A 25,040-nucleotide genomic window follows, 5' to 3' on the forward strand; every position below is an offset into this window, starting at 1 on the left:
AAATTCATAATATTTATATAATTTTTTGTATAAAATTAAAAATATAAAAAATGTTTAATGAAAGGGTAATTTTTTTTTTAAATTCCTAAACTTCATATAAAATTTTAATTATAGATTTTTTTTGTAAATCTAAAATAATTTAAGGATAAATTTGTAATTTAACCTTCGTTTAATTTTTATTATTCAATGACAGAATAATGATATTTTTGAAAAAAAATAAAAATTTAAGGGTATTTTAGTCCAAAACGCCAGTAATGTTACAATACCTAAGGGAATGGAGGTAATGACATTCCCGGTAATATACTCCAAAAAATCTACTATTGATAATAAAACATTACCGGGAATGAGATTCCCGACCAACCAAACATGGGAATGTGAGATTTCCATCCCATGAGAATCCCACAATCCTTGAACCAAACACCCCTCAAGTGTACTTAAAATTTTCTTTGATCTGATTATGTACTTGTATTTCGCTTTAAGGTTTAATTTTCTTTGATCTGATTATGTACTTGTATTTCGCTTTAAGGTTTAATTTAGTATTCTAAAATTAAATTTAAATATTAAAATGTACATTTATCCTTTTGAAAATATTTATTTAATTTTTTAAAAATAGTTTGAAATTATTATAAGATAGTATATGTTTATAATATTTCTTATTTACTAACATCGTACATACATCCTGCAGAGATAACTGCTCAAACTTAGAACCTCTAAGAAGATAAGGGTAAAACTAGTAAGGTTGTTCACTGACGATTAACAGTACCGTTTAGCCTAAACGTTAATTTGATTATGAGATTTTTCAAATCATAACTTAACCGTTAAAAAATGATTAACCGCTAATAGTTAGCTGTTATTAACAATTCGATTGCAGGTTAACCGTTGAGTACCCTATTATAATTATTTATAAAAAAAAATAATTCACTATACAAAAAAGTGTAGCACTTAACATATGCTTACACCGGTGTAAATGAATAAAATAAAAAAGTGTAGTATTTAACACATTTACACCGGTGTGAATGAATAAAATAAAAAAGTGTAACACTTAACACATACTTACACCGGTGTAAGTGAATAAAATAAAAAATGTAACATTTAACACATACTTATACCGATATAAGTATGTACATCTCCCAATATTTTAGTATATAACAATAAACATATTATTATATTGGTGTAAGTATATTTATGTATTTTAAAAAATATAAAAATAATTAAAAATAATAATATATATTAAGTTATTTGTGTACAAATTTTATTGAATATATATAAAAATTAGAAATAGTAGAAAATTATATTAAGTTATTTTTATAAAAATATAATAAATTATAAATATAATTTATTAATTGTTAACTAACCGTTTACCAAAATTCGTAATCGGAACCTTCACCGTTAACATCATTTTCAATGGTTCGGTTAACTAAAACCATTTAGTATTAATGTTTTGATTAATTAACATGTTAAATGTAACGGTTATACCAGTTAACGATTACGATTATTTTAACACCCCTATGAACAATGTTACAATGATAAAATTATGGGAGGGGCCAAGTTGCTTATCTTTGAAACTAACAAGGTTCTAAAAGAAATTAAACCCATAAAATAGAGGAATGTGGCTTAGTTTTACAAAATTTCAAAATTGGTATGTCCTAACAAATAATTAAGCCAAAAATGTTAAGAGAAAGACTTAATTTTATTTTACTTTAAAAGTGACAATGTCTTAAAATAATTGAATAAAAAAGTTTGGAATAGGTAAAGACTTAATTTTAAAGGTTTTAAAACTTTCAAGGACTTAAATACAATTAAATCATAAAAATTGGGAGGGATCATATCTCCTTCCATCCTACGTGGTTCTGCCACTGAATAAAAAAAACACTTCCATTAGCCATTAAAATAATTTCATAATTTCATAATTTTATTTGATTTAAATAATCAATAATAAAGTTTTAATCGGTTCATTATGCATATGACGTTCCCTCATATATCTCGAATGTATTCATAACTGATATTATTTATAAATAGTATAATATTTTTCTGTCCTACTAAACGTATTTATTTTGATTTTTAAAATTATGTCATTAAAAATGCCATAGTAAAAAAGTTAACAGACAATAATAATTATATTTTTTATCCTTATATATTACATTATTTTACACGTATCAAAATAGATCAGTCAAACTTATTAATCATCTTTTAAAGATAATTTTTTTAATATTTTGATTAAATATATACTTAAATTACGCATAGAATCAACGTAATACAAAAATTATGAAATGATTAGATAAATTTGTTTATGTTTTATAATAAAAAAATAATTGAACACAAAAATTAAAAATAAAAAGGAGTTATGGAAAATACGAATAACACAAATGACATTATTCCCTTCTAAATTCACGAAGAAAGAAAGAGAAAACTCCGAGTAGTTAAAAAAACAGAGAGCGCGTGACACAATATCAAATGTTCCCGACTATTTGATTAAAATTTTCCGTATAAAACGTACGGCAGACACGGCACAATAAAGGACAATTTACTCTGAACTACAAGATCAAGTAATAATATAAACCTCATCGATTACCAGCTGATCATCTTCGAATCCCCACTTTGCAAGCCAACAGGACGGGAACACGTGGGAGTAAAGAATGGAACCGACCCCATGAGATGGGAGCTAAGCAGATTTCCTTTAGACAGACGGCAACTGAAAGGAAGGGGCCCTCACATGGGTACCACTCAGTGGTCTACTATTCTCACATGCACACTCTTTAATGGTGGAATCACTCGTGTGAGACGTGGCACATGAGTAGACCCCCTTCTTCAACGAGTCTTTGCCCGAGTTAGCCATGTCCAACCCAACCAGTGTTTGCCTGCTTCTGCTTGCACACTGCAGTTCCCACAAGACGTGGAGGTACTATGAAAGGATGGGTGACAGCAATCGGTTTTTTTTTTATTTCTATATATTTTAAATATCTTTTTATATTTTTATTTTATAAAATTTATAAATTTATTCTTTAATATAAGATCTTACGTCCAATTTTACTTGAAGTGCTTCACTGGATGAGTGAGGAGCCATGATTCATCTTCCGAATCATAGAAATTTGGCCCAGCTCTTTACTCATATGTGGTGACAAGCTGTATGAGCATCTATTCCATAGGCCCTAGTTTCTACTCTCGTCTATTTTTATGACACATAATAACAAAAGGGCTGGTTGTAAATTGCGAACCGTACTAAGATTGCAAGTGGATAGGCATTTCATTTTTCCCACAAATTCCCATTGGGATATTTCACTACTAAGTTGTCTAATAGTGGAGGATAGGAGTGCAGATTCCCCGTCACACTACACGCCATCAACATCCAACTAAAATTATACTCCAAATAGATTAAGAGAATACAGGATGCGATTATACTTTTTAAAAAAATTAAATTATTATCTAATTTAAATATTTTATTTACATTTATTACAGATAATATAATTTTCTATTAACGAGCGTAGATTATAAATGATTTATCCTTCTTGATTTTAACAAAAAATTATAATCAATTATCTTAAGACGTATTATACTTTTAAAAAAATTAAATTATTATCTAATTTAAATATTTTATTTATATTTATTACAGATAATATAATTTTCTATTAACGAGCGTATATTATAAATGATTTATCCTTCTTGATTTGAACAAAAAATTATAATCAATTATCTTAAGACGTATTAAGTTTGAAACATCGAAGGAAGTGTAATAAACCTCCTAATACAAATTCTATAGTCGGATACAAAGATATTATGTTTAGCAAATCAATTTAACACGAGTGTAAGATATTAAGATTGAAAATGGTTTTTCCTTGGTTAATCATTCGTGATTAGATGGTAGTTGAAAAGCCCTTGGGATTTCATTAGTGGCAACACCATGAATCAATCAGCATTCTAACCATAATTGCCTAAAACATGATTAGGGCAAATTAGTGAGATTCGGAGTTCAATGAATACAGACCTACTTTTTTTTTTCGGGTGCGTGCGTGCGTTTGTTTTTTGATTTGTCCTTGGTAGCTTTGTGCGAGAAAATGATTGACGGTATTCGCTCCACCGAAGTAATCTAGACTTATTTACATCGTCGTTAAAACAACTTTTTTTTATCGAATCATAGTATGTTTGTCGCGGTCAATGAGATTGCACCTTCACCCAAATCAAAATTGAGGCATCTAAGCCTTCGATAGTTTAAAGGGTAGGTATTTGAGAAATTAAAAAGAAATAGAATAATTTAAAATTATATAATTAAATGTATTTTAAGTATTAATATCAATAAAAAAAATTAATATATCACGTGTTAAAGGCCCATTGATTGATGAAAAAATTTAACAATTTTTAATAAAATGATCTTAAAATGGAAATAAAATAAAAATTTAATTAATCAATTATTTTGACAAAACAAAAACTTTTGATGTTTAAAATAAATAAAAGATATTATTTGACTACTTAACTTTTACCTAATTCTAATAAATATATAGAGTAGCCCTCACAATCAAAATTGGATCTTGCTTACTTACAATAAATAAAGTAATTTTTTTTTGCAAAGGGTGTCCATGCCAAGAATCCCAACCCTAAAGACAGGGATAAATGCATAAATTTACGTTATTAAGTGTGAATACGAAGTTATATCACGTCATGGTGCATGAAATTATAAAATTTTAGGATAATAAAATTAAATAATTAATAAAAAATATAAAAATTAAAATTTATAAAAATTACGATTGTATACCCAACAACCCTGAGGCCATCCCTGCATAAAGATATCTTTCAATCAACTCATAAAAACCGTCGAGGCTGTGAGAGCCCAACTGACAAAGTACTTTCATTTTACCAATCGTATCAACAGAAAGTACAAAAGAAGAACAAAACCAAGAGAAAAAAGAAAGGCAAGAAAATGATAAATACACCCCTAACTACATCTCTATTTCCCACTTTACCTTCAAAATATGCAAACAAAAGTCATCCCCCGACATCATATTAAATAATGATCTCAACGCAATATAATAACAATATCATAATATTTTTCAATATCATTATAATATCGTAAACTACATTTATAACATAAAATTATAATTGTTTATAATAAATCACGTCGCAACGTCTGTAATATCCACGACCGCAACACCACAACTACGATTGTACAATTACAATTTAATACTATGTTCACGTGATGATATATCTCGAAGAATATGAACAAAGAAGTCCAAAAAAAGAAAATGGAAAAGAAAAGAATTATACAAAGAAAACTATTTTAAACCAAAGGATGAACAAATTAGCACCATTTGTGCCACTGCAGAAAGATTAAAACATCTACAAAAGACAGCAACGTTAATTGACAAATATGTTGAATGAAGTTACCTTGTTAATACGACCAGTAACTTGATGAAACCGACAACAATTAAAAATAAATCCAACATTAGAACCTCCGAGAATGATGTTATATCTCTCCAAAAATATTTTTAAAGTAATAATAGTATTCTAAGTATTTGATTATATTTAATCTGTAATAACAGATTATCATTTTATTTTTATAACATATATATTTCAAGGAAAAAAAATAAATTTAAAAATGATTTTGACACGAAGAAAATTCTAGAATTCATGTCATTTAGTGTAGTTCACCACTAATTTTATAGGGTAAAATTTATAAATAGTCATTAAACTATATCAAAATTATCTGTTTGAACATTTAACTTTTAAAAGTTACATAATAAATATCTAATTTTATTTTTGTTACAAAATGTGCACAAAACCGTTAATAAATATCTCATTTGATTATTTAGTTATAATTAAAATTTATTTTTACTCTTAATTATAATTGGAATAATTTTTATTAGGTTGATTGAAATGAAAATAAAATCAATATAATTAACATAAATATCGTATTTTAATTTTATATTATAAATATTAAATTTGTACCATAAATTAAAAATTATTTGATATGATATTATAATATTATGGATGTATGGTTTTTAAATTATATTTAAATTTTTTAAATGAAAATTAAATGCTTAAATATAAATTTTTGGACGTCGAAAATTATAATTTTTTATTTTAAAAATAAAAAACATTTAAATAAATAATTAGTTATAAAATGATTTTTTTCTTAATAAAAAATTAATTTCATTGTTTGATAACTGGATTTTTTGAAAATATTTTTTAATTTGAAAAATAATTTATTTTCATATGTTTTAAAAAAATTCAAAAAATTTAAAATTTAAAATTAATACTTAAAAATGTTGAAAATATTAACATTAAATTTTAGACATAATTAGGAGGTTAAATAAGATGTTTTCATTAATGTAGTATGTTATATCACCCTTTAATAACATTCAACAATTGTTATTTATTTTTAATAAAGTTTAAAGTTTATGTCTATTTTATAATTTTTAAAAATTTAATGCTAAATAAAATCAATTTAAAAAATTTTGTGACTATTTATAAATTTTACTCTATTTTATATTAGTAGTGTATTTTAATACATTTCATTAGTGGTGCATTCAATGGATCTCACTCATTGTAGACTTATCTTAGCCTAAAATTTTGTATGTTTTATTCTATTAACGTGCGTTTCCCTTGTAATATTTTATTTTGTAGACTTATCCTTGAAACGAGCCTAAAAAATTGTATGTTTTATTCCATTATTGTTGTTTAATCCGCATCCCACGCAATCACGTCGTAAACGATTTTTCTATAAATCTAAATAATATTTGTACAACAAATTTTAATCATATTTTGTATACCCAATGTCTTAATTTTACACTTCAAATTATAATTATAAATCTTTTAACCACATAAGTAAAAGCATAAATACAAGAATAAAGTATATAAATAACACCTAATTATAGGGCGTTTCATTACTTAGTCAATTGACAATTAAAAGTTGTAAAATGAACTTTTGATTATAAGATATTTATTTATTGAGTCTCCTTACTATTAAAAGTTATAAAATGGTTATTTGATCATTCATATGTTTCAAACTCGTCATTTTCTATTAAAAAATTGACAATTGTCTGAGATTGACTGTAACCCCCCAGACCGATGCGGGTAACCCAATCCGATCTGAGTTATCACATTAGGGCCACCGGAGCGACTCACTGTAAAAATAGCGGAAAAATTAAAACTATTTTTAAAACTTGTAAACTCATAAAATCATTTATGAGTACAAAATAAAAGTTATCAATATTCGAAATAAAACAAATTCTCATACTCGTATATAAAACAAAATTCAATTACAAGCCCCCTAATCACATGTACCGTACTCTGCAAACAGCACCGGAAGAACTCCCTTACTGAAGTCGATAGCTGCACTGATACAATTCTTTTAGCCTGAAAAGATGAGTAACAGAGTGAGTTTTGGAAAGCTCAGTAATACAAAACTACCAGATGATGCTGATGAACGTGCAGATACAAATAAATATATATTTACTTATTGTTTCTGAACATTTACAGATTTTTATGCTGAGCAGAGATCCTACTGATATTTCAGGTGGTAACGGACAATGAGCTTTTAGTTCAGAGAAATATTTCGGATGACTGAGTTCAAGAGATCAGAATAGGTTACCTAGTGTGTTCCCAAAAACCATGTAACTTTTCAGATCTTTTTTAAAACATATATATATATATACCCCCATCCCAACACAACATAATGTGTAGGTTCCCCAGAACCATACACCCAACCCACACAAGTTGTACGGCCATGAGCACAAAGCCGAGGAACCTGCGGAAATACTTCCTTCAACAATACCCACCAATTAAAACAGTTTTCCGTCATTAAACGGAGATATCATAAATCAAAACAGAATTCATAACAGAATCCAGATCAGAAATCAGAACATAATTCAGGTCATGTATCATAACAGAATTCAAGTCGGAAATCAGATAAAATATTTATATGATTAGGGAACACACCAGAGTTTACAGATATTATTCAGAGATACTGGATAATCTTATCGGGTAGAGAGACACGAATTTTCAGTTTACCGATAGAATGTCAAAAGTTAGAATCACTATTTGAAAAGTTCATTAACTGACAGAATCATCAGTTATTCAGGATATGATTTATTGGGATCATCTTATTCGGACATTTTTCTGAAGCTCTACGAAATCTGAAAGTATTCAGAATCTTTACAATCTATGACGATTAATATGATTATCGAACAACTCCAGATGAATAGTTCCCATAATCAATACTTATCAACTTGTCAATTCATTAACCTTCCAGGGTATTTACTCTTTAATACCAAATATTCTTATCCACATATTATCTTCTGAGTCATCACTGAACAGATCTTAAGGAGACAAACAAATATTCTAATGGTCTTTATTTGATTTTCATGTTTCAACTATACCAGGAAATGCTGACTAATGTTCATAATCCATAGGGATGATACATCATATAAGTTCATCCGAGTTTCCAAACTTATTCCAATCTCTTACTTAATCCTCAGTCTTTAAGGTTACTTAGTTCATTTAGCAGTCAAGTCCTTTACAGTTACTTCAGGGTTTTTTTATAGTAATTCAGACTTCTGAATTTCAGATACATATTGCACTTCCTTTCAATTCAATTTGGTAGCCGTAGTTGATTTGTCTAATGAATATCCACTTCTTAATATTGAATGAGATCTAGAGTTTAGCTGAGCCGAATACTTTCAAAATTATCATCAAGCCACACTTGAGAAGACGAACACGTATTGAAGTAATATCTACATCTCCAGGTACTGACATATCATTACGATTGATCAACTCACTTAAGATGTGTTCCATAACTTTTAAAGGTAGTCCAACACCTATTCTAGGTCATAAGGGTATTTTGGTCATTTTGATGCTCAGTCTTATTCCATTCATTTCAGAGCTCGAGGATATCCAATCATTCCTGAGCTTGGTGATATTCTTGGGTCATTTCCATTATAGTGGTATTTTGGTCATTTTACAGATATACGGTATTTCAATCTTTTCTCTCCATCCGATCTTATTATTTAATTCCAATTTATCATATATTCCAGTCCCTTCGAACAATTCTGATAAAAGAGCACCCTCCGATAAATTATTCTTCAGGTATTTACTCATAACTTGGATATTTTCGGGTCAAGTGCCTTCTCAGATTTTACAAACGAAATATCATGAATTTTTCTGTACAAAGACATGATCTTAACAACTAAATCCATAATTTATCGAGTTAAGTACGAATCCTCAAATTACTTTCTCATTCAAGGTCAACTCAGACTATTTTTATCTCTCAAGTCATTTTCGTAATTTATTAACCAAATAATTTCGGTATTAACTCTTAGTGAAAATAATTATAATTTAGAGATCCTATGGTCAATTGCTTTCCCGAACATTCTCTTATCTTGAAATGATTCTTTAACAGACTTCTAGTAACTTGCACAAACTCTCTTGGGGTTAAAAACCGGTTATCCAAATTTTCTAAGCAAAACTAGTATTTCCTATGCACATCAGTAGTTTCATCATATCAATATGTCTTTAAAAACCTCTTATCCCACTTCCATGGTCAAATCTTGTCTTTTTACAATATAAGGGTATTTTCATAATTTTACCATACCGTAGTATTCTCATAATTTCTCATCCATGTACCTTTAACATTTAACCTTTAATGACATATATTATAAGGTACAAATCCATGATAATTCATTTATCACTAATCACATAACTCATAATATAATTCTAACAATCCATCAATTTCTTATATTAATCATCTGAACCATAATCAGTTGCCAAATTTCTACTGTATTCGAATCGAGTGTAGAAATTCATTAACTACACAAATGAGACCAACATTATCTTATTTATGCATTTACCAATATTCACACGTTCCATAAAGCATAAAGAGGTAGTAGAGTATTACCTCGATTTTTGTGCCATACTGATCGACCATTAAAATTCCATTCGAACGCCCTATATCTTGAAACCAACTTTCAATAATTCCTCAGATGCATAACAACAAAAATTACATAAAAACGGAGCTTAATTCCGAAATACATATCGAATCGGGTGATAAATCAGTCAAAAACAGCTTACCGGGTTCGAGTTTGGCAAAACGGACCCAAAAAACAGACTCAAGACGTCAAAATCCCAAAACAAGCCTTTATAAAAAAAACAGTCAACTACGCTTCCATAAACTCCTTATTCTCTAATTCGAGCTTATTAACTTTGATTTCAAGCTTCCAGTCTTCTTATAAACTCGAACAATCTCTATTACGAAATCGAATCCAAATAATTTCCCTTGCCATAAAAATAATTTATTAAAATCCAAATAATAATTTAAGGGCCCGATTTAATATTTAGCTACCAAGGTAGGGACTAAATTAATCTTATTGAAACTATTAATACATAAACATAACTACATGGAAACTAGAAAACAAGGTTAAATTCTTACCATTCCTCGATGACTACCTTTATGATTTCCCCTTTTTTCCCATTATTAATTTTTTTTCAAACAACCCACGTGTTATCCTTTTCCATTCACACTTTTCTTATTTCCCTTATTCTTCCACGCCTAATTCCTTTATTATTTCCCTTCTTCCACTCATAGTTCATGTTAATAATCCTTATCAACATGCTCTGAAGCAATAAATCTTCAACTTCATCATTTTCCCTCAAATTCAACAAAAAAAATAATTTAAAATTATTTTCATAAATTTTCAAAAACGAAAGTGAAAATCTTTATTTACCTTGACCGAGTTTAGGGAACTTGGCGAACCTCCAATAATGAAATAATTTTCTTCATGGTGAATGCTGGCAGTGGATGATTGAGTTAGCATTTTTCTCTTAGCAAATCGCAGCTAACCGTTTCGCTTCTGCTTGCTTTCTTTGTTCTTATGTGAGCTCCATAGTTTGGTTGCTATTTTGATTGGGGTTTTGTTCTTCCATGAGTTCCATAGTTTTTTTTTATTTGAAGCCCAGAAGTTAGGCGACAAAAGAGATAAAGCTCATGAAACACAATATTCCAAGGTCAGCAACGAGCTTGGTCTTCGATAAAAAACAAAGTCTTCAATCATTCAACCAAAGGAAACTTCCTGAAAATGTATATAAAAAAACTGAACCAAACTTAATTATTACACACTCTCTATCTCTTTTATAATTGAGGAGTGGTTGGCTTAGGGTCTACATACAATAATGACATTAACAGGTGGCCATTATAATTGCTACGGGCCAAAACAGGTAGCCTTAATAATTACAATAATTGTGGTATTACATTGACATTAACCTATTGACTAATATATACTAAAATTTGATGTCATAACCGTTTGAGCTGTATTTCGTGAATCGACTATTTGTTTACATTTTGTCGTCGAGTCAGTGAGTGAAAGCAACAGTGGTGTCAACAAACATTATTAAAATATAATTTTATTATATTACAATCAATATGGTAGCATCCAACTCAGACGGCTGTTAATATTTTTTATTGAAATGGGACAAATTTGAATCATATAAATAGTCGAGTGACTGTTTTGTAAATTTTAATAATCGGAAGATTCGACAAAACAATGATCTATAATCAAGAGATTATTTTGTATCTGTTAGTAGTTGAGGGACTCAACAAAATATTATCTTATACTTGGGGAACAATTTTATGTATTTTACCCTAAATATAAAACAAAAAGAACTATGATGGGCAAATTTTTATTCTCTCACGAGGTCAGTCGTTGATTCTACCTACCAAGCTCCATTGTTTGAGTTGTATATGTATCGATTCTTCGTTTGTATTATGTTGTCGAGTCATCTCTTAAAATATTATGTCATCGAATTAGGGATGTGCATGGGACCCGAACCCGACAGGTTCCCATCGAGTCAGATTTAAAAAAAAAATCAGGTTCAGGTCGGGTCGGGTTCATGTTTAGGGTGAAAAATACCCGATCCGACCCAAAAAATATATATAATTTTACCTTAAACATGTAAGAATAATTACAATAATACCCATATATATTATTATTTTTCAATTAAGTTACTGTTTTTATTGAATAAAAATAATTTTTTTATTATTTCGGGTCGAGTCGGGTGAAAATTTGTTTTGGTCGGGTTGGGTCTCGGGTGGAGAACTCCTTGTTATCGGGTCGGGTCGGGTGGACCAAAACCTGACCCAACCCGATCCATGCCCATCCCTACATTGAATCACTCTTTAAAATATTATATCGTCGAGCAAGCAACAATGATGTCAATAGACATCATTAAATATGATTTATCATATCTCAATCAGCAACATGATGACTGTCAATTTTTTTATTAGAAAAATAGTAAATTTAAAGCATATAAATAGTCGAATGACAATTTTATAATTTTTAATAATCAAATTATTATGTATCGATCCTTCTTTTATATTATGTCGTTGAGCTAACTCTTAAAATATTGTGTCATCGAATCAATCCTTAAAATATTATGTTATCGAGTAAATGCTTGAAAGTAACAGTGATGGCAATATACATCATTAAATATAATTTTATCATATCCCAATCAGCATGACGATTGTCATTTTTATTAGAAAATGATATATTTAAAACATATAAATAATCGAACGATCATTTTATAATTTTTAATAATCAAAATACTCGACAAAATAATATTTCATAATCAAAGAGATTATTTTATAATTTTTAATAATTAAAAGATTTAACAAAATAATATCTTATAATTAAATGATCATTTATGTATTTTACCGACCAAGTTCCACCCAAATGATATATCATCAATAAATATTAATATAATAATAAAATACATTGCATTCTTAATAATAAAGTCTACTTTCAAATATGAAATTATACTAACTCTGATTTAATTTTTTTTCTTATGTTTACGGTATAACATTTTTCACTTGTAATGACACGAATATTCCACGCAATTTTCCGAATAAAAATAATTATTAAAAAGTTGCATCACTTTTCCGGCGGACTTTTCACTTTTTTGTCGGAACGCAACGATGGGTTGGCCCTTCTAGTTAAAGCACGGCTGACATTCGTTATCTTAAATCCCAAAACACTCATCTTAATCCCATTTATTTACCATCCCTTCTAGGCAGATCCTGCAGTAAGTTCGAATCGCACAGAGGGGTACTTATGGACCTTCGGTCTCGGTGACGATGATATGCCACGTGTTTTTTTCTCGACCCTCCTTTGCTTCGGCATATGGAAACCACTCAGATTTTTCCCGCTTTCGAAAAAAATAAATAGAAAGAAAACTCGGCAAATATCTGTTTATCCGTTCCAGCGTTAAGGGCGGACGTTGGTACAGAGAGCTAAAAGCGGTGCCGTGTCATAGAGTTTTCGAGCTCTTGTTTTGAACTGAAATGGTATAATTTACTTCTCTAAAATCAAGCTGATTGATTCTCTGTACAACTTGCACTTCAGCAATGGCTATCGGCGGTCTGGTTTCCAACCGGAGTTTTGGTTCTTTTATTGGTTCAGGTATTTGCTTAATTCATTTTTCTTGGGGATTTAAACTTCCATCCCCCCCCCCCAAATTATTTGGATTTGAAGCTTACTTTGAACTAGGTAAGAGTAGCTTAGATTTCTTGGAATCATTGAAGTTCGATGAACTTTAGACGAAAATTTGATTGCATGCTGTATGACTATTCAGTTTTGTATTTCGTAAGTGTGGATAAATGATGTTGCTATTTTGGATAATTTTGGTTTACTGCTGAATTTGTTAATTAAGTGATAAATGGTTTCAATCGAGGGATGGGGAAAATATAACTTCAGTAAAACCCTTTAGCTTTTGCAGAACTGGGATATTCTTAAATGGGATTTTGATTGGCTTAGAATTTTGTTGGATATGAGGTTGGTGTGGTTTGGACGGTGGAGTAAAAGTTCTTTACTGGTCATAAGCTTTGGGGAAATCTCCCTGTCTTTCTTGGTCCCCCTAGACGTGTGTATTGTATGCAATACCTTGGGTTTTAATTAATTAATTTCTTCCATTTGGAGATTTCCTCTTTAGGTTCATTGCCATATTATGAAGGTTTGCTTACTTCGCGAGTATCTCTATAATTTTTAGTTTAACTGTGATAATGGCAGGTAAAGTATGTCGAGGGGAGCAAGCCGTCTCGCTTCACAGGGGAGACAGATCAGGCATTGCTTTTGTGCATGGGAACATGTTTTACCGAAAGGTATGGGGTCAAAAAGCCAATGCTCTTTTACCTGGATACGCTTGTGGCCAATTCCTCCGGAACACTGTCCATCTAGATGAGAAAACTTTGAAACCTCTATCAATTTCTCCTAATGGCAGACAACTTATTTCTTCAATGTCATTGCACCACTGTGGTAAGTCTCACATTCAACAAATATGTAGACGAAGATTTGGATGCTATTCTCTTCAAAGTCCATTGCCTGGAGGTTGGCTCGAGCCAAGTGACAAGGATAGAATAGGAAAAAGGGGGACTTGCGCTTACTATAAATCTGAGGAGTTTGACATAACAGAAGCGAATATGGACTCTTTGCCATCTGCAGATGGAACTAGCGAAGCTGTTCTAGTTGGGGGAGACATGCAGGAATCGGTCCCTTTGTGGCAAAATTTTCCAAAGCGCTGGGTTATGGTGCTGCTTTGTTTTGCAGCATTCCTGTTATGCAATATGGACCGTGTGAGTAGTTTTCTTCGCCAACAATAGCACTGCACTAATTTTCTATATGTGTGCTTATTGAGCTGCGGGCTATATATATGCCTTTTGCAGGTCAACATGAGCATTGCAATACTCCCCATGTCAAAAGAATTTAACTGGAACAGTGCAACAGTTGGTTTGATTCAATCCTCTTTCTTCTGGGGCTACCTGCTCACTCAGGTATGTTTCAAATTTATTAAAAATGCACAATTATTTGTTTCCATTGAGGATGTCCGTACACCAGCTTATAATGTGTTGACCTTCTAGTATTCTTGATGCATATTCTTTTTTTCCTTTGAAAGAATTCGTGATGCATATTCAAATCTTCTACTTTGATGCACAGCTAAACATGCATGTGGTTTTCAAATCAATGTTTGCTGATACTAGAAATTCACCTATTTTGTTAATCTTATATATTCTTTCAACATTCAGATTCTTGGAGGCATATGGGCAGATAAAATTGGTGGGAAGCTAGTCCTGGGCTTTGGAGTTATCTGGTGGTCGACAGCTACTATTTTGACTCCTATTGCTGCAAGAATTGGACTTCCATTTTTGCTAATTATACGTGCTTTTATGGGAATTGGCGAGGTTGGTTCTGCTTTGCTTGCTAGTTTTTAATTTATATCCTGTAGTGGCCTGTGATTAACTATCTACCTCCAAAATTCACATACTTAGTGAAGCATCCTTTTCTTCCTGTGCAAACAGTCTAAGAAGGTAGGACTTGTTATATATTTATTTATTTTATATTGCTTATTAAATTATCAGTTGGAACAAGATGAAAGCATAAGAGGAAAAAGGTAAACTCTTCAACTTTAATGGACTAGAGGTTTCTACTATTTTAAGGATTAGAGGTTTCAACAATTCCCTACCTTCCTAGAACTCTTGAGTGCAAAGGAATAAGGATACTCATCTGATTGCACTATTTTCTTTGAAGGGTGTGGCTATGCCTGCAATGAACAACCTACTTTCAAAGTGGATTCCAGTGTCAGAGAGAAGTAGATCACTTGCACTTGTGTACAGTGGCATGTATCTTGGTTCTGTTATTGGGCTGGCTTTCTCTCCTATCTTAATCAGCAAGTTTGGCTGGCCATCTGTATTTTACTCATTTGGCTCCCTTGGAAGCATCTGGTTTGCATTATGGCTGAGAAAAGTGAGTTGCTGATTCCTTTAGCTTTTATTCAAATCAAAAGAATCAACAGAAATCTCTACTCTTGGAACTCACCATTATTGCCAAAATGTTTACTGCCAATATTACATTTTCACAATGCACTCCAAACAAGTAGTTTTGGATATTCTTATAAAGTAAATGAAAATTCTTCCTGCACTTGTTTTGGTTGCTTCTCAGGCTTATAGCTCCCCAAAGGAAGACCCAGAGCTTAGCAAAGAGGAAAAACAACTAATCATGGGAGGCAGCATATCCAGGGAACCTGTCAAGGTCATTCCATGGCGATTAATATTGTCAAAAGCCCCTGTTTGGGCTCTCATAATTTCACACTTCTGCCATAATTGGGGAACTTTTATTCTCTTGACATGGATGCCTACATACTACAATCAGGTATTTGAAACATGCTCCAATGGAGAATGTCAACTCTGCAATTGACATCGACTCCAATACATGCTTTTTCATTTGCTTTTTGGCTTGCATTTGGGATATTCTTTTTCGGAATATCAGATATTGGCTCTGACTTATATTGAGGTAAAGAGAATTGGCAGGCTTTGCTAAGAACTTATTGTGTTGCTAGGTATCCGGCTTGAGTGTATGCAGATCCCTACCCCTGTGCAGGCCTTGTTGCTACTGCAGTCTAGGCCTTGTTACTGATTATTAATTACTGAATTTCTCAATACCGTTGCACTCATTTACTTTGATACCCAACATTATGGTGGTTCATACAGGTTTTGAAGTTCAATCTCACGGAATCGGGACTCCTCTGTGTATTGCCATGGTTGACTATGGCTGCCTTTGCAAATATAGGAGGATGGATAGCGGATACACTAGTGAGCAAAGGTCTTTCTGTAACATCAGTTCGTAAGGCAAGGATTGATACTTTGGTTCTTAGAATTTGATTTATTCAAAGGGTTATTAAATGCTTGCAAGTACGAACTTCTAGTAGATTGTTATTCTGGTTATCTGTTATAACCTGTCTGATTCTATTTAATTCAATGCACATTTCATCTTTCCTGTAAGCGTCAATGCGTCATTACCTCATGGTGCCACACGCTAGTGTGCAGCTTGTACCACATTAGAAATTTCAAAGGTTAACTTGACCTATTGAGTGAACAGAACAGTACACACAGGACAGGAGTCTTTTTTTTTTTTACAATGGAGTCTTGGATGGAATTAAGATGTGACCTTCGAAGATGCTATGAAAAGAAATTTAGTAGTTCAGTAGAAGTGTTGGTTACATGATGGTAACACTACTCGATTCATATTCCTTTCATGTAATCTTTTCTGTAACCCTTTAATTGTGCAGATCATGCAATCGATAGGCTTTTTGGGGCCGGCCTTTTTCCTTACACAGCTAAGCCATGTCAAGACACCTGCTATGGCGGTGCTGTGCATGGCATGTAGTCAGGTAAATGATCTTGTTTTCTTTCAATTCACTTGTGCTTCGAATTGCTGCAATCTTGCCTAGCTGTGATTTTGATCCATAAATGTCTTTTTCTCGACAGGGATCAGATGCATTCTCCCAGTCTGGTCTTTACTCCAATCACCAAGACATCGGCCCTCGATATGCTGTAAGTTTCTTTATAATACATTTAGGTGATGTCTTGTGAATATGATATCTCAATTCTGCTCCTACTATGCTTGTGATACGTTTTTGTGAAATTTGAAAGATTGAAGCAATCTTTCCAACCGCTCAGAGATAAAATATATCCGGTGTTTTCTGCGTAGAGCTAGACTTAATATCAACGAATTGAGTATTAAAGTTTTTACCACCCTCAAGCAAAATATCATTATTGAACCCTTTCCCCCCTTCGTTTTTCTGGATTCCTTAATGAACAGTGTTTCTTGTTTCAAATGTCATTATTCTTTTTCCGAAAGCAAGTTTTTTGCATCAATCACAGGGAGTTCTATTAGGACTTTCAAACACAGCCGGAGTGCTGGCTGGTGTGTTTGGTACTGCTGCTACCGGCTACATACTCCAACGAGGTATGACCAAATCTATGCACAGAATACCTTGATGTCGAATTTATTCTCGAATACCTCGTATCGAGTTTATTATCACATATGAAAATTTCACCCCTGCAGGTTCCTGGGATGATGTGTTTAAGGTGTCAGTTGCACTGTACATCATAGGCACATTAGTCTGGAACTTATTTTCAACCGGAGAGAAAGTTCTGGACTAAGAAAATGTAAAAAATGCATACGAAAAAGAACGGAAGCCGAAAAAGAACAACTTTCTGAGTAATAGAAGGAAGCGGACATGCCAGGATGAATGAAACAAACCCTGCTGAGAAGTGATATCAGCAGAGTGAGGTATTTTAAAACATTGTACCAACATGTTAGGCCCTCCTACTTCAAACAACATTTTGATTTGTCTGGAAAATTGTGTATTTTTCAGGCCAAAGTTCCTTGCTTAATTTCATTTTTCTAGTGTAGCTACTCATTAAGCATCATCTTCACAAAAAATGGACTTAATGTTTTGACATTAAATTAATGATTAATTTGATATTTTTTAACATATACAAATTAAATTGAACTGTAATATCAATTCCTAAAATATATTTTGTCCATAAAGTACTTTTAAAGTTAATCCTTAAGATATGTATATGTATTTTCAAGATAGAGTTATTATTAGTCTTTTTGCCTAGACTCAGGGTAAAAGTTGAAGTATAACGCCTTCATATATCAATATTTTCAAGATAGATTTGTATCTTAAAAAGATTCTTGTTGGGAGGAAGAGCCTCGAGTATAGATCAAAAGGAAGAACCTTGAATTTCCAGCCAATTACAGTTCTTTCACATGCTCATCAATCTCTTCCTTGCTCTTCGATTGCCGGAGTTTCTCAGCCACCATCTCCATCGGCGGATCTCGGGGTCTTCTGAAAACTTGATCCCCAATCTTTATCTCGTACGCCTCATAATGACTCAATATGAATTCCTTCAACTGCAATTACAAAACATAGAAAATTTCCCGCTGAATAAAAACAAGGAACAACAAATTTGGCAGCTGCAAAAGGAATCACTGTGTGCTAACCTCTAATACTTTGTGCCCATCTTCCACGTTGAACATAATTGTGCCTAGATCGATGCCCATGAATTTCACCCCGAGAGCTCCCGTTCTCAGGAGTTGGGTCCATTTCACAGGTAATTCAGCTACCGAGTTCTGAAACCAAAATTTCCCAATTCAACATTAATTACTCAATCAAAGAAATAGAAAGAAATCGTTAAAAAAAAAGCTTATCTCGAGGAATCCCTAAGCGGGAGCTTAACGAAGCCAAAAGCAGGGCCCGTCTGGCGCTTCGTGATTTCTTCCAGAATCTGGGAAAGGTCCATGTTGTCGAAATCAGGTGGGGGATCGAATTCATCGGAAGATTTCTTTTGACCCCATTCTTTCCAGGCTTCATCCTCTTCATCGTCAACGACGTCGTCGAGATCGTCGGTAATGTGAATCTTTCGCTTGCCTCCCTCCACTCCGATTTGGGATAGAAGAAGGGGCTAAATTATAAGCAGCAGCAGCAGCAGCAGAAGAAGAAGAATTGCGTGATTATTTTTCGTGTTGGAAAGGTTTGGAGTGGAATGGATTTTGCTGTACTACGATTGCTATGGTTCGATCTTTGTGTGGGCTTCTTAAATATTCTGCTTTCCTTTATATATCAAATCAAGCTTTTAATATTAGGATAAACTAATTTATGTTTGATTAAGTTTTTCCTTTTTCCCACTAAATAGATTGCTCAATGATAACAATCGTTATTAGAGATGACTGATTTAGATATTGTACTATCACGTGAGACTGCCTACACCTCAATATAGCTTTTTAGAGGGATGAAGGGCTTTCCTTGAAGGTCGAGAGAAAATCAAATATCAACTCAAAAGTTTGAGTCGTTATACAAATTATATTTTGGATAAAACGACGCCATTTGGGAGAAAATAGAATACCAGAAGTGATGTAGTTTAAAACCCCCATTCTAATATCTTTTTTTCTCTGAATCACTCGGTGGTGGTAATAAGAAAATACAAAATTAACTCTCTGCTGCTTAAAAATGACCCTACTATTTTTTATAAAAAATCTGAAAACCTAAAAAAGATTCTTCAGAATGATCTCCAGCGACTGCAGTAACTTAATCATACGAGTATTAATATGGTGTTTCCCTTGTAACAATAAGTTCATTCATTATGCTGATTTCTATAAAAGTGTCTACAATCGTCGATAATCAACCTCGACTGAGAAGTTATCTTTTTTCCTTCTTTTGTGTTTGTGATTGTTTTCTCTTTCTCGTTTGACCATTTTTTTTGGGTATAATTTTTTTATTTATTTGTCAAGTAAAAGTGTTTGGGATCAATTCTAGGGTTAATTGGGCCTACGTTTATTGGTGAATGTAGGCCTGAGCGGTGAGTGTTTTGGAGCCTAACGAACATTGGCCTATGACTGGTGACTGTGGTGACCAAGACAAAATCGTGATAGGAGAAAAAAATAAAAAATTATATGCTCAATATCATATAATCTATATTTACCTTTCTACTTTTCTACCCCATTTTCATTTTTTTTTATCTTACCATGCAAAATCTATGGCTTGTAATTTCTTTTGTCAAAGACTAGGTTCTTGTACCACAACCAAAGCCCCAAAAACATAAAATGTAAGTCATTTCCATACACTTGCACTAATATGTATTTTATTTTCATTTTTTGGTTTCCTTAAAAACTCAGTGAAGAAATGGATTCCAAAATGCCTGTATTTGGTTGATGTTAATAGTTTGGAAAAAAAATGAACAGGAATATACCTCAAAAACTGAAAGAAGCATGCACCGTGGTTGCTCGAGACCAGAGAGGTGCCAACAATGTTTCTACCCCCTTCAAAACAAAATTGGGCCACCAAAACTTTCACTCATCAAAAGGTAGACCCGGAGGAATGTCTGTTTTAAATGAAACCTCGAAAGAACTAACCGAAAACCTTTGCATCTTAGTCGATGGATTCCATATTTACTTGGAAGAGTACCTTGATTTTTTCTGCGACTTCTTCGGGGAAATCAAGAATGTGCTAGGCTTAGTTACTTCCTGTCTGATGCCTTCACCAACTGATTCAAATTCAGGTTCATCGTCGCTGTCGATGTTGCTCGGAGTGACTCGATTCTGATATGCTCTACGCTGCAAAAGGAAGACATTGTAATAATAGCAAACAAGTTCTTCCCTGCTTTTTTTGCGAAAGTGCTTGCGGATCTCATCCCAAAAGCATTTTTGCAGTGATGAAGGATTTGACTTCACTATAGAAGAAAACATCTTCTGTTCTTCCTTACTCCAAGCAGATCCAACATCTTCACCCATCTTATCAAACTTCCACTTGTAGAAAGCTGAACCCAGCTCAAGCTTCACCTTTGATCTTTTCTCAGCAACATGAAATTTTACACATTCCACAGAACCTTGACTGCGACAGCCGCATGAATCATGTCTTCCCTTCCCGATCCGGTCCCTTTCAATCAGAAACCTCTGTTCCTTTTTCTCCATTGGCCAAAAACGAGTCCCCAGCCATTTTGCACCACTTTCTGATGCTACACCTGCCCATGCTGGTACCTCCGCTTGAAAATGCGGCCCAATAGGAACTGGATTGACAACATCCCAATCAAAAACCGAACCTGGCGTCACAGAGTCACATGTTCCATGTAACTGTTTGTCAGTCCCAGTCATAGGACCATCCAGTCCCTTTGATGGCAAACTCCCAAAATTGAGCTTCTTGGTGTAGCTCGACCTTTCTCTGAGTTTGTACCCTATGTTTGTGTTATCATCATACATGCATGGATGCATCTTCTGAGATTTCTACATAAGTATGAACAGAACATAATGCAATTATTATAACCTACACAAAAAGGAAAAGAAAAGCACAGGCATATCATGAAATAACATTAAATCATCTAATTCTTTGAGATAAAAACCGGAATTGTGCTACATGGCATATTAATAATGCTTGCCCTTCAGACAAATTATAACTCGTATCAAAATTCAATTCGTTCAACACATCAATACTTTTTTTTAATCCTTTTTGCATCATAATTCACTACTTGAGCATATTAGGTAACCCTATATGTTTTCATTCTTCAAGAAAAAGCAATAATATATATCAAGCAAATATATAGTTACATGCCGTGAAACATATTAAATATAGAAGCCTCTAAACCACAATGAAAATAATTTCTTTTCTACCAAAATGGTTCTGCTCATGGATCTATTAAGTCATTACATCTATTTAAGATATCTTGAGATTTCCAATAAATTATTTTTATGCTGGTACTCTTTGAGAATATATAGTGCCATGTGAACTAGTTGACGCATTGGAAATTAAGAATACAAGTAAAGGACATGTAATAACTAAGACATACAATGACCTTCCATTTTGATTGGTCAGAACTTGACTGATCGCCCTTTCGGCGAAAGGCAGCTTCTCGAAACAATAAAATCTGCTTCCACGGTTCCTCACTGCCAGAAAACTTCCACTTTGAGCTCTCCGGTATTGAACTGATCACCGGATCACATGGACACTTCGCAACCTCTATAACCCAATCAAGCATTCCCCATGTAGAATCCCGCTTCCTCTTATGGGATGAATTTTTTTCCTTGGTGTCGTTTGAATCCAACGTCACATGATTAGAACCGTGTGAGCATTTCTTACACTCAACAGAATCCTCCATAATTGCACTCTTAGCCTCATCCTCGTTGCACATTTTCTCAAGAGCAGACGAGTTGCCCGCACTTTTCTCAAAATCTGAAGGTGTATCCACATATTCATCAACATTAATGCACTTTTTTTCTCCATCTGAATCAACCACCACACTCTTTGAGTCATCGTCATTAAGTAATTTTTCCATTTCCTCGTAATCTAAAAACTCCTTTGTTGAATCAATATGCATAGATTCTTCACCATAGACACATTTCTCTCCTCGACCTGACCCTGCCACTATACTTTCTTCCACTAGAGAAAACTCCACAACTTTCTTTGATTCCAATAAAAGTTTTTTAAGCTCAGCTCCCATCTCCAACAAATGATCACTATAATGTGGTTCACTCTCCGAGTCTCTTTGAACAAATCTCTCCAACCATCTCTCTAATGAAACTAAGAACTTAACATAAACTAACTTCACCAGCGACGCTACATTCAAACCCAACCCGGATTCCGCCGCAACCGAATCCCATAATCCACTTTCCGAGACAGCATTGTATCCACCTTTCTCTCTTACAACTAAGAAAAGCTTAAGCCAGTCCACAGGCTGCTCATCTTCAGGCATTGCAGGGAGAGAGCAAACACAACCTTGAGAACAAATCTCTTTTAGAAAGAGCCCAAGAAACTTGTTAAACCAGAAACTAAACTTATCAGGTTCAGATTTCAAGAATGACCCTTCAGAAAATGAATCCAAAGCAATCGAAGGGCTTGCCGGATCTTGTTTTTCTGGGATTTTCTTGCAATCTACTGAAGATTCGTCGGCTCCACTCGATAATCCTGTCATTGGTTTCGAACTCATACCCTAAAAAAATAATTATCAACTTATCCGTATGAACTTTCATTATTACAAAAAAAAGGAGTCGGGACCAAAATGACAAACAAATATAAAAAATACTTTTGTGTTAACTAAGAAAGATAAAAAAAACAGCAGCCATTACAAATCTGGATCATTTTTGGCGGGAATCTAGGGTTTTGATTTGAGTTTTTTTTTCTTCAGGTTTTAGCATTCAAAGAATTTTTTCCCTTTAACACTAACCAACAAATGTAAAATCTAACACAGGAGAAAAATAAATCATACCATAAATCTCCCCTTTTTTTCCGTTGGGGTCTGAAACGGAAGGGTTCCGATGATACTTTTCTCTTTGAGTTGGCTTTTCTTTTTATTTTCTCTTTGCCCCTTCGTTTTTGCCATAATACCTCTTTTTTACCTTGTCTTTTGAGTTCTTTGCTAATCCCCACTTGTTCTTGGGAGAGAGAAAAAAAGAAATGGAGTGCAAGGGAAAGTGAAGTTGAAGGGATTGAAAAAAAATTGTCCCAACCATCTAATTTATATTGTCATCATGATTGGTTTAACCTAGGTTAATTATTAACCATGAGTTTGGGTTAGAATATTTGGTATGGTCAAATAAAGGGCATTTTAGTAATGTAAATAACTTTTTATTTTCAATTGGCATGAACAAGAATTTGAGTTTTTTTAAGGTTCAATGATTTTACAATCATGTTTTAAAATATAAATATAAAATTTGTTGCTTTATAAATATTAGATGAGTTCATAAATTTGAAAGATAATAATTTTTTTATTAATTTATGGTAAGTATAAATAATATTTGCTAAAAAATAACTCTCAACCTTTCGACATTAAATGTTCACACCCATAACATCTATGATGATTGAATCCAAGTTCTCAAAGAATAACAATAATTCATTTACCATAAAGACCGCTTGATTCGTGCTGGAAAGATAATAACGAATGCTATATTTATACATATTTCATAACATAACTTAAACTAATTTTGAAATTTAAACTCATCATTTAAAATTCAAAATTTCAAATATAATTGATTGGTGACAACACTAACTTTAGTGTTGATTGTCTATTATCAGAATTTTCTCTTTTTCCTTTATTTATTATATTACATATTTATTTCTCCTTTGTATTTTTAAATTTTTAATAATTCTACCTTTATGAGACGTTTTTTTCCTATTTTTTATTATATATTTTCGGTATTTTTTTATCAATAGTCTAGTTGTTTCTTTTCGTTTATTTTTTTTCAAGGTTATATTTGACATCATCTCGATTGATAAAGAAGGCTCTTATTTGTTACATTGTTCATTTTCCATGCTTTGGATCCTCGTATGAGATTTGAATACACGATTTACGTTTTTAGACAATTTTCCTTTGTTGTTTGGCTCTAATTTTCGGTTTGTCGGTGGTCTTTAGTAGGTTGATATCATTTTTTAGTTCATTTGTCAATACAATCAGATTTATTTATATTTATATTTTGTTCGAACTTTTTTTTAGATTTTTAATTTTTTCCTTCTATAGTTCTTTTATGATCTTAAGCGGCTAGTTTCTGTTGGAAAAGTTATGATAAATTGGAAATTTTGAGGCATATTTTCTAAGGGTAAAGGTGAAGATTTGAATAATGAATTTACTAATTTATATTCTACTCCATGAGATCTTTACAACGATATCTCATATGCTCAAAATAGTTGAGTGATGAATGAAAAATTGATGCTCAAAGTATGATACATATTAATTGTAT

At 32.4% G+C, this 25,040-nt stretch overlaps 2 protein-coding genes and 1 long non-coding RNA gene across 6 annotated transcripts; 1 reads left to right on the forward strand and 2 right to left on the reverse strand.

Annotated features, from left to right (window-relative positions):
- Window positions 1-27: 27 nt before the first annotated feature.
- LOC120119790 (ascorbate transporter, chloroplastic-like) lies at window positions 28-18,061 on the forward strand. Of its 4 annotated transcripts, none has more exons than XM_039139597.1 (12): window positions 28-51; window positions 13,366-13,436; window positions 14,043-14,605; window positions 14,696-14,803; window positions 15,056-15,211; window positions 15,558-15,773; window positions 15,969-16,178; window positions 16,517-16,654; window positions 17,095-17,196; window positions 17,294-17,359; window positions 17,690-17,774; window positions 17,874-18,061. In XM_039139597.1, the coding sequence occupies exons 2-12, from the start codon at window positions 13,382-13,384 to the stop codon at window positions 17,969-17,971; spliced, it is 1,797 nt and encodes a 598-aa protein (XP_038995528.1). In that variant the 5' UTR covers window positions 28-51; window positions 13,366-13,381; the 3' UTR covers window positions 17,972-18,061. The 4 variants fall into 4 exon arrangements, with proteins under 4 accessions (XP_038995528.1, XP_038995527.1, XP_038995530.1 ...); XM_039139598.1 differs by lacking the exon at window positions 28-51 and adding an exon at window positions 13,200-13,315 and having other exon boundaries at window positions 13,380-13,436; XM_039139596.1 differs by lacking the exon at window positions 28-51 and having other exon boundaries at window positions 13,198-13,436.
- Window positions 18,062-18,446: 385 nt separating this feature from the next.
- Window positions 18,447-19,384, reverse strand: LOC120119794. The gene is made up of 2 exons (XR_005515863.1): window positions 18,822-19,384; window positions 18,447-18,731 (listed from the first exon to the last, which is right to left on the reverse strand). It is a non-coding gene; the product is annotated as an uncharacterized LOC120119794 (long non-coding RNA).
- A 1,104-nt stretch (window positions 19,385-20,488) lies between these two features.
- LOC120119793 (AT-rich interactive domain-containing protein 1-like) lies at window positions 20,489-23,777 on the reverse strand. The gene is made up of 3 exons (XM_039139604.1): window positions 23,573-23,777; window positions 22,163-23,296; window positions 20,489-21,596 (listed from the first exon to the last, which is right to left on the reverse strand). Exons 1-3 carry the CDS (start codon window positions 23,684-23,686, stop codon window positions 20,766-20,768), a joined length of 2,079 nt encoding a protein of 692 aa, XP_038995535.1. The 5' UTR covers window positions 23,687-23,777; the 3' UTR covers window positions 20,489-20,765.
- Between the last annotated feature and the right edge of the window lie 1,263 nt (window positions 23,778-25,040).

This window comes from Hibiscus syriacus, unplaced genomic scaffold (assembly GCF_006381635.1).
Source record: "Hibiscus syriacus cultivar Baekdansim isolate YM2019G1 unplaced genomic scaffold, ASM638163v2 tig00110332_pilon, whole genome shotgun sequence".
NCBI lineage: Eukaryota > Viridiplantae > Streptophyta > Magnoliopsida > Malvales > Malvaceae > Hibiscus > Hibiscus syriacus.

Excerpts from the sequence above, each read along its gene's own strand:
- LOC120119790 (XM_039139597.1), top strand. The coding sequence starts at position 13,382 with ATGGCTATCGGCGGTCTGGTTTCCAACCGGAGTTTTGGTTCTTTTATT. Across the intron at positions 14,606-14,695 it reads TGTTATGCAATATGGACCGT|GTCAACATGAGCATTGCAAT; the intron begins GTGAGTAGTTTT and ends TGCCTTTTGCAG. Across the intron at positions 15,212-15,557 it reads CTTTTATGGGAATTGGCGAG|GGTGTGGCTATGCCTGCAAT; the intron begins GTTGGTTCTGCT and ends TTTTCTTTGAAG.
- LOC120119793 (XM_039139604.1), bottom strand. The coding sequence starts at position 23,686 with ATGGCAAAAACGAAGGGGCAAAGAGAAAATAAAAAGAAAAGCCAACTC. Across the intron at positions 23,297-23,572 it reads AAAAAAAGGGGAGATTTATG|GGTATGAGTTCGAAACCAAT; the intron begins GTATGATTTATT and ends TTATTTTTTTAG. Across the intron at positions 21,597-22,162 it reads CTGACCAATCAAAATGGAAG|AAATCTCAGAAGATGCATCC; the intron begins GTCATTGTATGT and ends ATACTTATGTAG.